Below are 20419 nucleotides of genomic sequence, written 5' to 3' on the forward strand. Positions count from 1 at the left end.
TAGCTATTGTTTGTGGAACACCGATCATATCATCCTACAGCAGTCTTTTCATAGATTTTACCAAAACTATTAATCAGTGAAATAGTGCAGAAATTAGACAGGCATCCAGGATTACCTCAGCCTTTTTCCAAAGTGTGTCATAAAACTCTGCACAGGGTAGGGACCTTGAAGGTTTTAGCAGTACAAATGTAGCCCTATTATTGGCTCATGCTTAAAGTGTTCCAAGGGCATCTAATCTGGACCAGAAATGTCACCCCCTCACTGCAATTCTAATGACATTCTTACATAAGCCTGAGAAACATTTAAAGGAGCAATTTCTTCAAATCTCACAAAATCAATGAAACCTTTGAAATCATCAAACCAAACCTTTTTCAGTAATCAGAGAATCATACCCATGGATGACCAATTTCCCAAAAGCCTGAGTGGTGTTGTTGGCAACAGCAACATATAGAGCTTCTCAGTTCCGTTCCTCATGAATTTGTTTCTTAACAGTCATCACATGTTTGTAACTATATTGAGTCTTTCTAAGCTCTTGTTATGAACAAGAGCAACTATACCTAAAGGACCTTATGGTCTGCTTGTGGTCTGCAGGAGCTCACTCTTACCATTCGGCAGTCCTTGTCAAAGCAGGACCCTAGTCTTTTAATCATAAATAGTGGCATGAGGTTTAGTAGCATGTGGTCTGCCTCTGCTTTTAATCAATGTGGCATAAGCCTCTGTGACATTGCCACAGTATTGGTTTATCAGATAGAAGAGAGTTCAGGAGTGGAAGAAGGGAAATACAGAGTATGGGCTTGACAAAGCCATATCTAAATGTGCCCATCAAATGCACCTATTTTATCATTAGGTACCAGTGCCTCATCGCTGCTCTTAGGATCTGCCAACAGGTTGACTCTGCTGATGGAATATATCAGAGTGTTAGGGAGTTGTAGTCATTCTCCAGGTGAATTTTATACCACATAATCTTTAACTTAGGCCCAGCTGGAAAGAGGCACATATTTAATCTGCGGCTACTTCTGTCCAGTCATCTAAATGCTAAATGAGCTGGAACATCACCTCTCAAGTGTACATCAAATGCCCTAGGTTCTATTATTTGAGGTGAGTTTCATGGAAAGAGTGTGCGGCGCTGGTGCGTGAGTGTTGAAAAATGCAAATGAGGAATCCCCCATGCCTCATCCACATTATATATGATAGCTAAAATTGCATAGAGAGGTTTAAGATGCAGGTTCAAATCTCTTATCAAAACGCATAGATTTCTCTGGTGCCTCAGATCATAAACCAAGGCTAGCTAAATCCTGCTCAAAACATGAAAAGGATAACACGTCATGTCATCTGCAAGGCAAAGCTAAAATGTCCATGGTAACAGAATCTAAGATGGGCACATTAGTCTTCAAGGAGACTTTCACGCACACCATGAGAATCCACCTCTTCCCCTCTTAAGATGCCTTATTCTTCTTTCACAGTTGGTGGGGAAAAAAATGAAATACACCAGGTGCATCATTGTTTCTAAATCTTTTCAGAATCCATGATGATCCTGTTTAGTTGGGGACAGTTCATATGTCTTTGGGGCTCAGAAAAACAATGAGACAATGAAACGCAACACAACAGGGGTAGCCTTGGTTTAAACCCCAATAACAGGGCTGATCAAGAGTTCTCCATAACGCCTCCTTTCCTCTATAATTGACTCATCCTTCAGTCTAACACCTGTACATTTACACAAATGGGAGTCCCACACATAGCAGCTTAATGCTTGATAGCACCCCTCACAACATTAACCTAGGAAACACACTGCACACCCCATGACATATGTAGTCCTATCATATCTCCTGCATCATCTCCAGACCTGCAGCTGTCCTATGACCCCAGTGTGGTCATTTGTTAAATCTTGAGTTTGCCCTACGGATACAACATAAACCCAAGATTCACTGCCCTAAGGGTTCCGCCTCAGGTGTAGCATGGAGACAACCAGAAATCAGGTGGCTGATGATGTCCTCCAAATCATGGATAAGCACAGCTCATGCCTCCTCATCCTCGACCTCTCAGCTGCATTTGACACCTTCGACCACCACATCCTTCTCTCCCTCTTTGATGACAGGATGAGATTCTCTGGCACTGTTCTGATTTGGTTTACCTCTTCCCTCTCAGGCAGACACCAGGCTGTCCAGATGAAGAGGAACGTGCTGCCTTCTAACTGACTTCAGGTCTCCTATGAAGTACCCCAAGGCTCCATCCTCTCACCAATCCTTTTTAAACTTTACATGGTGCCTATGGGCACTCTCCTCAAAGATCCCAAAATTGTCATCTATCAATGCGTGGGCGACACTAGTTGTACATGAGAGTAAACAGCGGGCAGGCCAAAATGTGTCTCTGCGATTACCTAGCCATCATCCAGACATGAATGTCGACTGCCTACCTTAAACTAAACCCAACCAAGTCTGAATTCATTCTCATCAGTCTGCCTGCTAAAAAACTCCTGTCCAATTATGGTTCAATGATATGTACCTGGAAGCATTAGATCCACAACTCTCATACTCAGCAAACTCCCTAGGCTTCACCATTGACACCAGGCTGTCCTTCCAGAAACACATAGCCAGGATGGCCCAAATAGTCTGGTACAGAATCTCTACCCTTTGAAAAACAAACCCATTATCCCGCCTCAAGACATCCGAACAGTAGTGATGACCCACAAGGTCTTGCACATCGATGGAGGAGATGCTTTCCTGACAGCGCTACCAGCTGTTCACGTGGCTCTCCTAAAAGCAGTCCACCAGGCTGTATCATGTCTTATTACAGGACCATGGACATTTGACTGAATCACCTCCATCCTACGCGAACTACATTGGCTTGTACTCCAAGCCAGCATACCGTTCAAGACTGCATGTGTCATCTACAAAGCAGTCAAGGGTAGCACACCAGCGTACCTGGTGGCTATGCTCCACATATCTGGTGGCACTCACTCCTTGTGCAGCGAATCAACCATTCGTCTTGAATCACAACTCATCCGCAAAGAGAGGATCCCAGTGTTGGCTTGGAATGCCTCCACAATTCTCCAGTTTACAAATCTTTTAAAACTTTCAACAACACCTGACGAAGGACTAATTCCAATGCACGCACACTGTCGCACAGACCTCATAGTACTGTGCTACTGTTAAAAGATGGCAGTCCAAATGCTGGCTACCCACACTCTGTACAGCATTTCTCTGCTCTCGAACTAGGTCCACACTTTAAACAAATAAAGACAATTTAAAAAAATGGTGTAATCCACCAATAAACCACATACAACCAAGGCTTCACACCTGCTTCACCTTACACCCCACTAACTGCCCCGCCAGTCTTTTTGAAGAATGTTGTGCTATGAGACCACAATAAAATATCATGAATTAAATATGGAGTTCCTTCATTCTTTCTTATTCGTGAGTGGGGCACAACAATCTTTATAGAACAGGGGTTTGACTATGATACATTTTTGCACAAACACAGAACACATTTTTCACAGGTACAAACAGCATTTGTAATTACATTACTACAATTACACTAGCGCCTATGCAACTGAGCATAAGCAAATTGCATTTGCGCATCACAATTGTGCAATAATCCCACCAGAGTCTTAGTAGTTGCAGTGTATTGATATTCTGTATGGAAGCATGTACATTTCATGCATATGACTTGGTATCTTAGGGCCTCATTACACGGAAGGCGGTGAGCCATGGCGCTATTAGCGCCATGGCTCATGCCGGTAAAATACTGGCACCGCCTTGGCGGAAAGGGGATTTACCGCCCCATTCCAAGGTTGGAGGGGCGGTAAATCCCCTTTCCGCCATTGCCCTTCCCCATTCCCATTTCTGCCCCATAGTGCTCTATGGGAATGGGGAAGGCGCTAATTACGCCACCGCAATTTTGCGGTGCCGTAATTAGCTCCGAGGTCCCTTAGCGAGTTGGATTTTAACGCCTGCAAGAAGCAGGCGTTAAATCCTCCAACCCGCAAAGGGACCTCGTAGTACGGCGGTAAGGGTTAACGGTCACCGTTGCCATTAACGGTGACCGTTAACCCTTACCGCCGTCCGTGTAATGAGGCCCTAAGTGTTTGTGGACATTGTCCGCGTTTCACCTATGTATGATTCTACGGAATAATTTTAAAATAGTATGATCACCTTACAAATCATATTTTGTGCCCTTGGTGGGAGAGATCTGTGAATAATAGAGATTGCCTATTATATAGTCAACTGTGCTGACAAATTCTGTGCTTCATTGTAACAGGGGTCTGCAAGCTTTGGCTCCCCAGACTTTTGGACTAGAAAATTCTTCCGCTCTAGCCAGTATAGTCTTTGGTTCAGCAACAAGGGCATTGTAGAGCAAAACCTCTGAGGTGCCAAAAGTTGCAGACCCTTGTTTTAGAGGAAATTGACATTTCCAATTTCGAAAAACTAATTATTGCATAAAATACTTACCATTACAATGAGGAGGCTCTGGATACCATCCAAAATAATAGCACTGGATTTTTGGAGATCCAATCAATTTATATCCTTCTTCACAGTCAAATTTCACAGCATGACCATTTTTAAATGTCCTATCGCTTATAAAGTGATGATAACGAGATGTGTTTGCCAATGAACATGTACTTTCTAAAAAACAAAAGACAAATGCATATTCGATTATTAACGACAATTCCAGTCTGAGTAGAAAAATATGCCAATTTCTAAAGTAAGAATCATATTAACAATAACAAGCAATAATGAGCCATGAGAACAACCGAAATTAGAGATTTTTAAGAACTTATTTAAAATGTATGTTTGCAACAAGTATGCATCCTTATACAAAGGCATCCAAATATTTATATATGAAAAAAGTAAAATCTATTAATAACGAAATATGACTCCTGCGATAACCTCATAATATCACCTACACCATACTCATCTAGGAAATAAGAAGACATTAAGCCAAAATACATAGTTGCATACAATCATGAAATCACGCTGTATCATAAAAGGTAATAGACCTAACCTAACAGTTGGGGTAAAACATCACTTAGAACAGATGTATACTTAAATTATCACACCACTTACGATATTGGGGGGCCAAAATATCACTGTGTCCCGCTATCCCCGGAATACTAGCTCTTTTACATGGGGGATCAACAACCTTCTATGCCTTACTCCTCACAGGAATCTGCAACATATCTTTCCTCCCCCAGAATATGGAGCCTACAACAATTATAATGACATTAAGATAACTTTAAAAATTGTAAAATGTCATAGTTTGTTTCACAGGCCCAAGGGGATACTTCATAAGATATCAAATTGATCAAGACTGGGCGGTACATACTAACGACCAATGCTTGCTTCAGAAATCATGAATATGCCACAACGACAAGAAAAAAAAGCAGGCACCCCCACAATCACTGGTTTAATCCTATAGACCCAACAAGTCAAAGTGTGATGGGCAAAGATACCTATATTTAGCAATAAAAAACATGGCATGTTTTACTGTTCTTACAAAATATGAATTCAGGTACTTCTTGAGAATACCCATTTTTACTCTTCAATACAACAGAAAAATAGAGAATGTTTGCTAGTGTCCAACGTCAGTTTCAACCACTTGCTTCCACAATGGAATTGAATTTCATATGGCCTGTTGTATGTTCGACCACTCAAATGTGCAGAAAGGGCCATGCTCCGTGCTTTGCATCCTTGGTAAAGTGGGTAACAACTGACCGAGCCTCAATTGGCGAAAGGTGAACAGCAATATCATGGGAGCGTCATATCCAGGTCATGTGCTCCTGCTGAGGAAAAGTTATTACAAATAAACTCTAGTGCCAAACTAAGTACCGTTAGTAGTATCATTAGCCAGTTGCTGAGAAACGCATACTTTTTCTTCATACTCGATGGACAAATACGTATTTACCAAAGAATTTCATTAATTTCAACCTCACCCACAGAGAGAAGTAACCGGAAGTGTAGGCATGCTTTTTATGGTCTTTTTAGATGCTGACTAAAGATAATTACTTTTTAAGGCGATATGGCGAGAGAAATATTTGGCCTTGATGGGTAAAAGACTGCTTCCCTTCACTGACGCAAGCTCTGAAAATTACAACGTAAAATTCGCCAGAAACTACTAAAAATTAAAAAATCATTGGTGTAAAAATCATCCAGGAAGTGCCCAGCAGAACATGAAGTGAATTATTGTACATCTCTTTCTTGGACGTGCATGAGGCAACTGCATTTTTTGCACACAATCTCAAAAGAAGCTGCAGTAACTACTGAGGGATTTTGAACCTGAAAGGGAGGAGTACTGGGTTAAGAGACAATACTGCCATGCTGTTCCCAAAAGTGACCTAGAAAGTTTGGGGACGTTGCTCTTGGAAAGGGCGTGAACTGCACTTCGTGGTGTATTTGTTGGTGTAACAGTGCCACATAATTGTCCTCTTATTCGCAGGTGTTCCCACATTTGGTGGAACATCTTTAAGTGAAAAGTTTACTTAGGTGCAAAAAACAATAATAGGCAGGATGGACACAGAAGACAATAGCCCTGGTTATCTTCCTATATTCAGAAAAAAGATTTTCTACTCATTGGGTCAGATGGGTATGAGGTAGTTGTTTTTAATCATATTTGATGCCTCTAAATAAAGATGTTTTGTAAAAAAGATGTGTGTTGTAAAAGACCTAGACCCAACATAAATGTAGGGATAAGAAACGGGGTCCAAGTTTGACATTCAATCCACTACATGTTAAATGTTGGAATGGTCTGGCGGAAGAACCTGGAGTGTTCTAAGAAATCCCTTTTCTCGACTTTTAATACAGATGTCGAGTTCCACCCATGTATTTCATCACTATATAGAATAGGGGTAAATACTTTCTTCAGAATATCTTAGTAGAATGCCTCAATAAAACCAGGTAGGATAGCTCAGGGACAATGTACTCACCTAGCAACAAGATGAGGCCAGTGCAACATGGAACTGATCAAAATGTGACATAGCTTTACAATTAAAAAAAAAATGTTAAAACGCTTAACGCTGAAACTGAATAGATTCATCGGTTTTGAATGTCAGTTCCCATATCTGCTGGTTCCAATTGTCTGGTGAGTCTTAGATTGTTAAATATGTTGAGTTTCGCAAATGAATTATTACTGATTTTAGATTCAGAATTTAGATACAGAAAGTAGAGACTTCTTCTAGCCTTGCATAAATACTTGTGTTACAATGATCCCTAAAAGAGATCTACTGCAGTAGCGTCCAATGCTAAAGAAAGAGCTGTTTTGACTCACATATGTGCCTGAGAAGGCCACAGCATCATCATTGCACAGGATAAAGGCAGCCCTAAACAACACTGATGCATTTTTTTATTTTTACATTTTTTTGACTCTTTACTTACATTTTACAAGTACAGAACAATATAGAACCAAGCTATCTTGTAAACAAATCAAGCAAACCAAATAAACAGTGCAACTATTTACAATTAATGATGTATTAGCAAGCATCACCCTGTTCAAAATTAGTCTTTTCTCCCACCACACTCATCCCCAAACCCACCCCCCACCCCCAACCCCCAACACCCAATGTTCACATTCATATATAATATAGTTTAGTACAAAGAAATTAACGTTCCCCAGAACTTTTCAAATAACGCATTCTTCCCTTCATGTCTATACAATACTCATTCAATATCTATTAGGGGAAGCGTATCTGAGACCCATACTTCTGTTTTCAAGATGGCACCAGACTTCCAATTACTCAAGATTATTTTCCTCCCGATCATAGCCCCTCTGAACAACCATTTTTTCTGACATTGAGTAAGATCATCTAAGATTTCATCACATCCCAACATCAATGTTTTGAAGTCAAATACAATCTTCTTCGCAAGCACTTTTTCACAAACTGCACCTATTTGCATCCATAAGACTCTCACCCTTCTACAATCCCACAACATGTGCTCAAAGGTACCTATTTCATGGATACATGCCCAACAATCAGAATTTTCTCGCAGTCCCCTCTTCCACAATCTTTCAGGGGTCCAAAATACCCTATTCAAAATGTTAATCTGCTGTGATCTCTCTGTAAGTCCCAGAGAGCACATCAGGACATTTTCACACATATGCATCCACAAATCCACTGTGATATCAGAACCAATTATTCTACTCCACTCCTCCCTCAATGAATCATTACTGTTGTACTGTGCCACGATCATATTTTAAACACGGCTGGCTAAATCCCCTTCCCCCACCAATGCCTTCCTCATGAACAAATCTAGATTTAGCCTCGTCTCTAGATCAATCTTTCCGACAGCACTCCTGAGCTTCCTGTAGTCAGACACATTAATATTCTGAATAGCAAACTCCATCTGTACTTCTCTAGTTGTCATCCACCTCTTATCCTTAAACAGATCAACAATCCATTGAACACCACCTAGAAACCATTCAGGCCAGAATATGACCTTACCCTCAATCCTAATCGACGGGTTCAACCATACAGAAGCACCAGGATCTTTATATGCATCCTTCCTCAACAATTCATTCAGCTTCTTCCAAGAATTTCTTAAACAAACAACCAAAGGATCATTTACACAACCTTTCCTAGAAGTCGAGGTCAAGATCGCTCTCGGCAACAGTGGTCCACTATAGCTAGTTTCTGCCAGCACCCATTCATCCGGAGAAGCACTAAGGAATTGAACTATAAAGTTAGACATGAACGTGAGACGTTAGGCTCTAAAATTAGGTACTCCCAAACTAACCTTTGCCAAAGGTAATTGCAACTTTCACAACTCTAGCCTGGAAATGTTTTTGTCCCAAATAAATGCTTGAAGTAATCCATCCAATTCAGTCCAATACTTAGTATTAATGGTCATGGGACATAATTAATCTTTGGGGCTGAGACCATCTTCATAGCGTTCACTTAACCCCATAGTGACAGGTGTAATAAACCCCATCCTTCCAAATCATCTCTAAAGTCAGAACAAACCACCTTTAGGTTTGCATGCACCAACTCTGCGATCTTAGGCGTAATCCAGATCCCCAAATACCTCAAACTGTTATCACACAACCTGAACCCAAAGTCAGTAACAACTTTGTATCACAACTAGGCACCAGGGGCAAGACTTCTGATTTAGTCCAATTAACTTTGTAACCCGAGGATAAATGAAACCTTGATAAGATGTCCATAAGCTTTGGTAAAGACCGACGCAGGTCCCTGAGGACAAAAAGCAAGTCATCAGCAAACAACCACAACTTTTGTTGTAATCCCCAGCATGACAATCCCAGCACCCTCTGATCCTGCCTATGTGCTTCAGCCAGCGGCTCTATCACAATAACAAACAGTAAGGGTGAAAGGGGGCATCCCTGTCTTGTTCCCCTTCTCAGAACGAAGCAATCAGAATGTAAGCCATTGGTAATCACGTCTGCTGTTGGCTCTGTGTAAAGTAATTTAATCCATGACACACATTTTCATCCAAATCCATCCCATCAAGAACCGAAAAGAGAAAATCCCAGTTAACTCTATCGAAAGCCTTTTCGGCATTAAGTGATAGCACAGCAGTATCAACATGTAGATCAGTCACCTTCGAGATAGTGTGGAGCAAATTTCTAATGTTACTTAAGGTCTTCCTACCCTTCACAAACCCAGATTGGTTCTCATTAATTAGTGTCTGGAGCAGGTTTTCCAATCTTAATGCTAAAACTTCAGCCAAAATCTTATTATCTGTAGTAAGCAGACTAATTGGCCAATAGCTCGCCAGGAGTGTATCATCCTTTCCTTTCTTTGGAAAGACAGAAATCATTGCATGCCTCGTACTTGTTGGTAATAGGCCATCCACCAGTGATGCCATTTACGTGTCCTTCAACAAATTCAATGCTGAGTCTGGTAGTATTCTGTAGAATTCCACCGGTAATCCATCCGGACCAGTGATTTCCCTGTGTTCAGCCTGCTGATTGCCCGCTTTATTTCATCAAGTGTTATGTCACCCTCAAGCAATTGCAAGTCAATTTCTGCAATCTTTGGAATCTTTGTTCCTCCAAGGAAATGGTCCCCTCTGCCCGTCATACTTAATTCATTTTGTTATAATTCCAAGTAGTAATCATGAAAGATATCATTGATCTCTTTTGGGTGATATGTGATTTCACCATTCTTATCCCGGAGTGATGTAATGGACTGCTCAGACTCCCTTTTCCTAAGGCTGTCAGCCACAATAAAATCTATTTCACTAACAAGTTTCCTCAAGACGTCATCACTTTGCAGGACCAAAGTATTCATCCTCCACATATACTGCTTGTGAAAGGCAAAGTCAAAACGCAAGAGCATAATGACATGAGCATGATCAGACAATAGAATTGCACCAATCTCACTCGTCTTGTAGTTCTCAGTCATTTTCCCAGCTGTCAATAGCATATCCAGTCTGGAATAAATCGAATGAGCCCCCGAGAAGAAACTATATTCTCTACAAGAAGGATGCTCCAACCTCAAGCAATCTTTCAAATTGTGTTTGTCAAGCAAATCTTTCAAGTCTAAGTGCTGGCGATCAGTTTGTTTGCGATGTGTCGACATACTCCTATCCACATTCTTGTCAACTACAACATTGAAATCACCACCTAGGATAATATCGCCAGAACCTAAATCTTGTTTAGTCTGTGCCACTTTCCGGAAAAAGGACTCATCATCCACTGACAGTATGTAAATATTACATAAGGTCATTATATAACCTTGAATGTTCACTAATAAAGCAACAATCTGCCCTTCTCAACAACAATGACACATTAACTGTGTAATGTGCATTAAATAATAAATGTCGGACCTTTCAGTAATGACAACTTGCTGACTGACCACTGTGCATTAAAATACATTTTCAGAGAGCCTGAAATGGAACTGCTCAGCCAACAAAAAACTCTGGTAGACGCTATTTAACATTGTAATCCTTTAGTAGTAACCATTCCTGCCAAGCACTGATTAACTCCTCATAGCACCTCCATCTCATCAGGAGTTTTGGAGGGTGAGGCATAGTGGTAATGGCAGGCAGGATCATTGAGGGAAGACAGCACATATATTGTGAGGCAAATGTGGCAGAAGGAGAACCAGAGGGTTAAAGATCTCTGAGTTGGAAATATTACTGGGATAGATGAAGAAGGTGCATGGGGAAAAGGTGCATGGGGAGAAAGATCACTTGTGGTGCAAGGAGTATTCGTAGGGAAAAAGAACATTGCAGGCAGAAGGAGCACTGAGATTAGAATAAGCAGTAGTTACGCAACCTTACTCTCAACACCTCTATAAACGAGGTATATCAGAGCCGGCCTATCTTCCCTCACAATCTTTAGACTGTTTGCAAGAGCTTTACCAGATGAGGGTCACTGCATGGTTGGGCAGGTTCCTCTACACAGTCCTACACTTAGCCTGCACCTGCTGGTAGGGCCCCTCTTCAGTGTGTTTATTGGAGGCTATCGCTCTGCCTGGGCTTACTTCCTGCAAGGGTTATTTCCGGGTACTCAGGCAGTTTTATCAGCTCGGTATACATCTTTCTAAACGGTCAGGCACACCAGACTGACGGCTATGACACATCTCTTTTAGATACACCAGTGGAGTATCGGACCTAGGTAGGAGCGGTTGTGCTACTCTCAATTTTCAATCAACAGGGATTAAAGCATATTTTTCCGGGCTCTTTCCAGGAGCTCCACAGGAAGGCCGCCATATAACCTCCACCCCTTGATAGTCTCCAAATTGCACTTTTAATTAAATTACCCACTTAATAAAAAATAACCCCCTGTAAATTCTGTCTGCTACACATTATTTGCAAGTGGCATTTACGTTTTTTTTTCCAAAAATGGATCAGAAAAATGAAGAGTAAAGGACGTTTTACTCTTGATATTTCCACTCCTTTTTGGAAAGGACAACAATTGCACAGAAGGGGACAGTTTGCACTCCTTCCATGCAGTGTTGGAGGTTTGTAAAATGACCTCCTCCCCTTCCCCTTGGTATTCTAATACCAGTTTTTGCTAAAAGGCTCATCAAAATGAAAGACTTTGCAAGGTTTGCCTAAGAGTGGAGAGGGAACTGGGTAAAATCGCAATCAAATGGAACTTCACTTTTAAATCATTAGGATTTGGCAGAGATCACACATCTGAGTCTTTGGACAAGATCTTTTATAACTCGATTGAGAACAAATTGAAAGCTGCAAAACCTGATCAATCCTGGGATGGGCACCAGTGTGTTAGATAATCTAGTGTTTATACTTACAGATTTCTAGCGTCCTCCACTTGGTTGGTGAAAGAAACTAGACAAAAGATTCTGATGTGTCTACACCACATCTGGAGACGCTGCCTGTGTGGTGAGAACAACTATGTATGAGTCAGTTGCTACAATCATAAAAACATCAAGACAAATATTTTCTGATGTCTGGAGCCCCTTTTATTAAACGTCTTTAGTGGCAGAGGAGAAGTGGCTGTTGCCAATGCCTTTTGGATACATGTGTTATATGATCAGGTCAAATCTCTAAAAAACATGCACAGTATGTGTTAATGGTGAAAAGATAATGGTATGCAGTACTACAACAAAGCTGCTATTGCTTGTAAATTGCAATGTGATTTAGACTACCTGCCTTCTCTTAACCTCTGCAGCAGGTGCCACCCTCTCAGCATCTGTGGGAAATTGCATACCTGCTGTAAGTAGGCTGAAAGCACACATCTCAGTCAGTCAGTTAAGGCTACCCGAAGTTTGGGAGGGAAAGGCTTCCTACCTGTCCGGTGAGGGTATGTGGCCCCTTCTTATTGAAGTGCCTTGGTTCTTCCTGAGTGGTCAGATTTGATATCCTGCAAATAAGCGTAGGTTCGAGCTATAGTGTCCTGTCTGTTATAAATTAATGCCATTACTGTATGTGGCGCGTGAGACGTGTCGAGCTAATTTTCCTGATCTAAAGCATGCATAGTATACCTGATTCAGTCAATAAAGTGCACGGCTGGTACTGCTGGATGATGGTGCCTGTGAATACAGAACGGTGATCTGGAGAGTGAAAAATTAAATGGGGAAAGGAAGAAAAGAAAAAATCTAAAATGGAAAAAGGGAGCATGAGAAGATCTCATCTAATTGGATAACCTGCATTTTGGTCATAGTTGAGCTCTTTCTGAATAGCCACGCTGCAACTGCAGCTGTGCTTACCTGTAGGTTGGAGCGGATGACTAGCAATCGTCGAGTGGCACCTACTGAGTAGCGGTCGATGTATTGAATCCTGGTGAATCCAAACATACATTCCTGTGTCAATAGTCTGAATAGGATTTGCTTTGCAGTCCTCAATGTTTAGCATTTCTATAGTCCCAATTAATCCCCCGCAAACGCACTTCGGTGATCCATTTTCAGACTGAACTTGACTATCTGCTATCAAAGATAAAATGATGTATACACTTGCACATTATCAGGGTAATTCATCGAATTTCGCACAAAAGTGGCGCACGCGGCTGGCGCAGTGTCCCCATGCGATACACTGCGCCAGCCGCGTGCGATAAAATCCATTTCATTGCACAGCGTATTCATGGATTTTAGCCTCCAAAACGAGCCGTGGCGCAGAGTGGCGCAGCGACCCTGCAGCAGCGCCAGTTACGCCCCCAAGAACGCCCTCACGCAAGGAAAAGCCATCAAAATCCCCAAATCATCGCAAATGTCTGCACCAACCCTGGACCAGTTCACAGGGCTGCCAAACAGCAAACGCCAAGCGGGGAACGTGTATTTCAGGGGTGAGCGGGAAGTTTCACACGCAAATTCAGCAGGGTATGTGTATTTCAGGGGAGCGCGGGAAGTTTCACACGCAAATTCAGCAGGGTACGTGTATTTCAGGGGTGCGCGGGAAGTTTCACACGCGATTCCATCAGGGTACGTGTATTTCAGGGGTGCGCGGGAAGTTCCACACGCAAATGTCCTGTGTACGTGTATTTCGGGGTGCGCGGGAAGTTTCACACGCGAATTCAGCAGGGTATGTGTATTTCAGGGGTGCGCGGGAAGTTCCACACGCGAATGTCCTGGGTACGTGTATTGCTGGGGTGTGCGGGAAGTTTCACATGCAAATTCAGCAGGGTACGTGTATTTCAGGGGTGCGAAGGAAGTTCCACACGCGATTGTCCTGGGTACGTGTATTCCTGGGGTGTGCGGGAAGTTTCACACGCGAATTCAGCAGGGTACGTGTATTTCAGGGGTGCGCGGGAAGTTTCACACGCAAATTCAGTAGGGTACGTGTATTTCAGGGGTGCGCGGGAAGTTCCACACACGATTCCATCAGGGTACGTGTATTTCAGGGGTGCGCGGGAAGTTCCACACGCGAATGTCCTGTGTACGTGTATTTCGGGGTGCGCGGGAAGTTTCACACGCAAATTCAGCAGGTAACGTGTATTTCAGGGGTGCGCGGGAAGTTCCACACGCGATTCCATCAGGGTATGTGTATTTCAGGGGTGCGCAGGAAGTTCCAAATGCGATTGTCCTGGATACGTGTATTCCTGGGGTGTGCGGGAAGTTTCACACGCAAATTCAGCAGGGTACGTGTATTTCAGGGGTGCGCGGGAAGTTTCACACGCAAATTCAGCAGGGTACGTGTATTTCAGGGGTGCGCGGGAAGTTCCACTTGCAATTCCATCAGGGTACGTGTATTTCAGGGGTGCACGGGAAGTTCCACACGCGAATGTCCTGTGTATGTGTATTTCGAGGTGCGCAAGAAGTTTCACACGCAAAACCAGCAGGGTACGTGTATTTCAGGGGTGCGCAGGAAGTTCCACATGCGAATGTCCTGGGTACGTGTATTCCTGGGGTGTGCGGGAAGTTTCACAAGTGAATTCAGCAGGGTACGTGTATTTCAGGGGTGCGCGGGAAGTTCCACACGCGAATATCCAGGGAACGTGTATTTCGGGCTGCGCGGGAAGTCTCACACGCGATTTCAGCAGGGTATGTGTATTTCAGGGGTTCCGGGGAGTACTACACATGAATTGGCCGTGTGGGTCCTCCCAGGTGTTCGCTCTACAACCTCCACGGCCCCTGCAGGCAGCCCACACCACGGGGGACTACCCTGCACCCGTGCTCATGTCCCGCAGGCAGCCCATCCACATTGGGCATGCCCCCCAGCCAAGCCACATGTCACCTTGCACTACTGATCAACAACGCATGTCTCCCAGCACCCCCACCCCCCAGAAGTGCAGGGCACCCTCCACCATGCCCCCACACATGTCTCCCAGCACCCCCACCCCCCAGCATCCAGGGGCACCCTCCACCAGGCCCCCACTCATGTCCAACTCATGTCCCCCTGCACCCCCACCCCCCAGCAGTCATGGGCACCCTCCACCAGGCCCACACTCATGTCTCCCAGCACCCTCACCCCCCAGCATCCAGGGGCACCCTCCACCAGGCCCACACTCATGTCTCCCAGCACCCCCACCCTCCAGCAGTGCAGGGCACCCTCCACCAGGCCCCCACACATGTCTCCCAGCACCCCCACCCCCCAGCAGTGCAGGGAACCCTCCACCAGACCCCACTCCTGTCTCCCTGCACCCCCACCCCCCACCAGTCAGGGGCACCCTCCACCAGGCCCCCACACATGTCTCCCAGCACCCCCACCCCCCAGCAGTGCAGGGCACCTTCCACCAGGCCCCCACACATATCTCCCAGCACCCCCACCTCTCAGCAGTGCAGGGCACCCTCCACCAGGCCCCCACTCCTGTCTCCCTGCACCCCCACCCCCCACCAGTCAGGGGCACCCTCCACCAGGCCCTCACACATGTCTACCAGCACCCCCACCCCCCACCAGTCAGGGGCACCCTCCACCAGGCCCCCATACATGTCTCCCAGCACCCCACCCCCCAGCAGTGCAGGGCACCCTCCACCAGGCCCCCACTCCTCTCTCCCTGCACCCCCTCCCCCCACCAGGCAGGGGCACCCTCCACCAGGCCCCCACACATGTCTCCCAACACCCCCAGCCCCCAGCAGTGCAGGGCACCCTCCACCAGGCCCCCACACATGTCTCCCAGCACCCCCACCCCCCAGCAGTGCAGGGCACCCTCCACCAGGCCCCCACACATGTCTCCCAGCACCCCCACCCCCAGCAGTGCAGGGCACCCTCCACCAGGCCCCCACTCCTGTTTCCCTGCACCCTCACCCCCCACCAGTCAGGGACACCCTCCACCAGGCCCCCACACATGTCTCCCAGCACCCCCACCCCCCAGCAGTGCAGGGCACCCTCCAACAGGCTCCCACACATGTCTCCCAGCACCCACACCCCCAGCAGTGCAGGGCACCCTCCACCAGGCCCCCACACATGTCTCCCAGCACCACCACCCCCCAGCAGTGCAGGGCACCCTCCACCAGGCCCCAACTCCTATCTCCCTGCACCCCCACCCCCCACCAGTCAGGGGCACCCTCCAACAGGCCCCCACACATGTCTCCCAGCACCCCCACCCCCCAGCAGTGCAGGGCACCCTCGACCAGGCCCCCACTCATGTCCAACTCATATCCCCCTGCACCCCCACCCCCCAGCACTGTGGGGCACCTGCCAGCATGCCCCCACTCATGTCCCACTCATGTCCCCCTGCACTCCCACCCCCCAGCAGTCATGGGCACCCTCCACCAGGCCCCCACACATATCTCCCAGCACCCCCACCCCCCAGCATCCAGGGGCACCCTCCACCAGGCCCACACTCATGTCTCCCAGCACCCCCACCCCCCAGCATCCAGGGGCACCCTCCACCAGGCCCACACTCATGTCTCCCAGCACCCCACCCCCTACCAGTCAGGGGCACCCTCCACCAGGCCCCCACACATGTCTCCCAGCACCCCCACCCCCCAGCAGTGCAGGGCACCCTCCACCAGGCCCCCACTCCTGTCTCCCTGCACCCCCACCCCCACCAGTCAGGGGCACCTGCCAGCAGGCCCCCACTCCTGTCCCCCTGCACCCCCACCCCCCACCAGTCAGGGGCACCTGCCAGCAGGCCCCCACTCCTGTCTCCCTGCACCCCCACCCCCCAGCAGTGCAGGGCACCCTCCACCATGCCCCCACTCCTGTCTCCCTGCACCCCCACCCCCCACCAGTCAGGGGCACCCTCCACCAGGCCCCCGCACATGTCTCCCAGCACCCCCACCCCCCAGCAGTGCAGGGCACCCTCCACCAGGCCCCCACACATGTCTCCCAGCACCCCCACCCCCCAGCAGTGCAGGGCACCCTCCACCAGGCCCCCACTCATGTCCAACTCATGTCCCCCTGCACCCCCACCCCCCAGCACTGTGGGGCACCTGCCAGCAGGCCCCCACTCATGTCCCAATCATGTCCCTCTGCACCCCTACCCCCCAGCAGTCATGGGCACCCTCCACCAGGCCCCCACACATGTCTCCCAGCACCCCCACCCCACAGCATCCAGGGGCACCCTCCACAAGGCCCACACTCATGTCTCCCAGCACCCCCACCCCCCAGCAGTGCAGGGCACCCTCCACCAGGCCCCCACACATGTCTCCCAGCACCTCCACCCCCCAGCAGTGCAGGGCGCCCTTCACCAGGCCCCCACACATGTCTCCCAGCACCCCCACCCCCCACCAGTCAGGGGCACCCTCCACCAGGCCCCCACACATGTCTCCCAGCACCCCCACCCCAGCAGTGCAGGGTACCCTCCACCAGGCCCCCACTCCTGTCCCCCTGCACCCCCACCCCCCTGCATCCAGGGGCAGCCTCCACCAGGCCCCCACTCATGTCCAACTCATGTCCCCCTGCACCCCCACCCCCCAGCAGTGCAGGGCACCCTCCACCAGGCCCCCACTCCTGTCTCCCTGCAACCCCCAACCCCACCAGTCAGGGGCACCTGCCAGCAGGCCCCCACTCCTGTCCCCCTGCACCCCCACCCCCACCAGTCAGGGGCACCTGCCAGCAGGCCCCCACTCCTGTCTCCCTGCACCCCCACCCCCCAGCAGTGCAGGGCACCCTCCACCAGGCCCCCACTCCTGTCTCCCTGCACGCCCATCCCCACCAGTCAGGGGCACCCTCCACCAGGCCCCCACACATGTCTCCCAGCACCCCCACCCCCAGCAGTGCAGGGCACCCTCCACCAGGCCCCCACTCCTATCTCCCTGCACCCCCACCCCCACCAGTCAGGGGCACCTGCCAGCAGGCCCCCACTCCTGTCCCCCTGCACCCCCACCCCCCACCAGTCAGGGGCACCTGCCAGCAGGCCCCAACTCCTGTCTCCCTGCACCCCCACCCCCCAGCAGTGCAGGGCACCCTCCACCATGCCCCCACTCCTGTCTCCCTGCACCCCCACCCCCCACCAGTCAGGGGCACCCTCCACCAGGCCCCCGCACATGTCTCCCAGCACCCCCAACCCCCAGCAGTGCAGGGCACCCTCCACCAGGCCCCCACACATGTCTCCCAGCACCCCCACCCCCCGCAGTGCAGGGCACCCTCCACCAGGCCCCCACTCATGTCCAACTCATGTCCCCCTGCACCCCCACCCCCCCAGCACTGTGGGGCACCTGCCAGCAAGCCCCCACTCATATCCCACTCATGTCCCTCTGCACCCCCACCCCCCAGCAGTCAATGGCACCCTCCACCAGGCCCCCACACATGTCTCCCAGCACCCCCACCCCCCAGCATCCAGGGGCACCCTCCACCAGGCCCACACTCATGTCTCCCAGCACCCCCACCCCCCAGCAGTGCAGGGCACCCTCCACCAGGCCCCCACACATGTCTCCCAGCACCTCCACCCCCCAGCAGTGCAGGGCACCCTTCACCAGGCCCCCACACATGTCTCCCAGCACCCCCACCCCCCAGCAGTGCAGGGCACCCTCCACCAGGCCCCCACTCCTGTCTCCCTGCACCCCCACCCCCCACCAGTCAGGGGCACCCTCCACCAGGCCCCCACACATGTCTCCCAGCACCCCCACCCCCCAGCAGTGCAGGGCACCCTCCACCAGGCCCCCACACATGTCTCCCAGCACCCCCACCCCCCAGCAGTGCAGGGCACCCTCCACCAGGCCCCCACACATGTCTCCCAGCACCCCCACCCCCCAGCAGTGCAGGGCACCCTCCACCAGGCCCCCACACATGTCTCCCAGCACCCCCACCCCCCAGCAGTGCAGGGCGCCCTCAACCAGGCCCCCACTCATGTCCAACTCATATCCCCCTGCACCCCCACCCCCCAGCACTGTGGGGCACCTGCCAGCATGCCCCCACTCATGTCCCACTCATGTCCCCCTGCACCCCCACCCCCCAGCAGTCATGGGCACCCTCCACCAGGCCCCCACACATGTCTCCCAGCACCCCCACCCCCCAGCATCCAGGAGCACCCTCCACCAGGCCCACACTCATGTCTCCCAGCACCCCCACACCCCAGCATCCAGGGGCACCCTCCACCAGGCCCACACTCATGTCTCCCAGCACCCCCACCCCCCAGCATCCAGGGGCACCCTCCACAAGGCCCACACTCATGTCTCCCAGCACCCCACCGCCCACCAGTCAGGGGCACCCTCCACCAGGCCCCCACACATGTCTCCCAGCACCCCCACCCCAGCAGTGCAGGGTACCCTCCACCAGGCCCCCACTCCTGTCTCCCTGCAACCCCCAACCCCACCAGTCAGGGGCACCTGCCAGCAGGCCCCCACTCCTGTCCCCCTGCACCCCCACCCCCACCAGTCAGGGGCACCTGCCAGCAGGCCCCCACTCCTGTCTCCCTGCACCCCCACCCCCCAGCAGTGCAGGGCACCCTCCACCAGGCCCCCACTCCTGTCTCCCTGCACCCCCATCCCCACCAGTCAGGGGCACCCTCCACCAGGCCCCCACACATGTCTCCCAGCACCCCCACCCCCCAGCAGTGCAGGGCACCCTCCACCAGGCCCCCACTCCTATCTCCCTGCACCCCCACCCCCACCAGTCAGGGGCACCTGCCAGCAGGCCCCCACTCCTGTCCCCCTGCACCCCCACCCCCACCAGTCAGGGGCACCTGCCAGCAGGCCCCCACTCCTGTCTCCCTGCACCCCCACCCCCCAGCAGTGCAGGGCACCCTCCACCATGCCCCCACTCCTGTCTCCCTGCAACCCCACCCCCCACCAGTCAGGGGCACCCTCCACCAGGCCCCCGCACATGTCTCCCAGCACCCCCACCCCCCAGCAGTGCAGGGCACCCTCCACCAGGCCTCCACACATGTCTCCCAGCACCCCCACCCCCCCGCAGTGCAGGGCACCCTCCACCAGGCCCCCACTCATGTCCAACTCATGTCCCCCTGCACCCCCACCCCCCCAGCACTGTGGGGCACCTGCCAGCAAGCCCCCACTCATATCCCACTCATGTCCCTCTGCACCCCCACCCCCCAGCAGTCATGGGCACCCTCCACCAGGCCCCCACACATGTCTCCCAGCACCCCCACCCCCCAGCATCCAGGGGCACCCTCCACCAGGCCCAGACTCATGTCTCCCAGCACCCCCACCCCCCAGCAGTGCAGG

The 20419-nt window shown here is 50.0% G+C and overlaps 1 protein-coding gene across 3 annotated transcripts in view; it reads right to left on the minus strand.

The window, feature by feature from the left end:
- The window catches only part of LOC138537920 (coagulation factor XIII B chain-like), a 656126-nt gene that overhangs the window by 190636 nt on the left and 445071 nt on the right, over window positions 1–20419 (minus strand). For all 3 annotated transcript variants that reach the window (XM_069641489.1, XM_069641490.1, XM_069641491.1), the window contains one exon: window positions 4449–4622. In XM_069641489.1, coding sequence (XP_069497590.1) covers window positions 4449–4622 — 174 coding nt within the window. The remainder of the gene's footprint in view (window positions 1–4448; window positions 4623–20419) is intronic.

The sequence above is a fragment of the Ambystoma mexicanum genome, chromosome 1q (genome assembly GCF_040938575.1).
Source record: "Ambystoma mexicanum isolate Mex_15411 chromosome 1q, UKY_AmexF1_1, whole genome shotgun sequence".
Lineage (NCBI taxonomy): Eukaryota > Metazoa > Chordata > Amphibia > Caudata > Ambystomatidae > Ambystoma > Ambystoma mexicanum.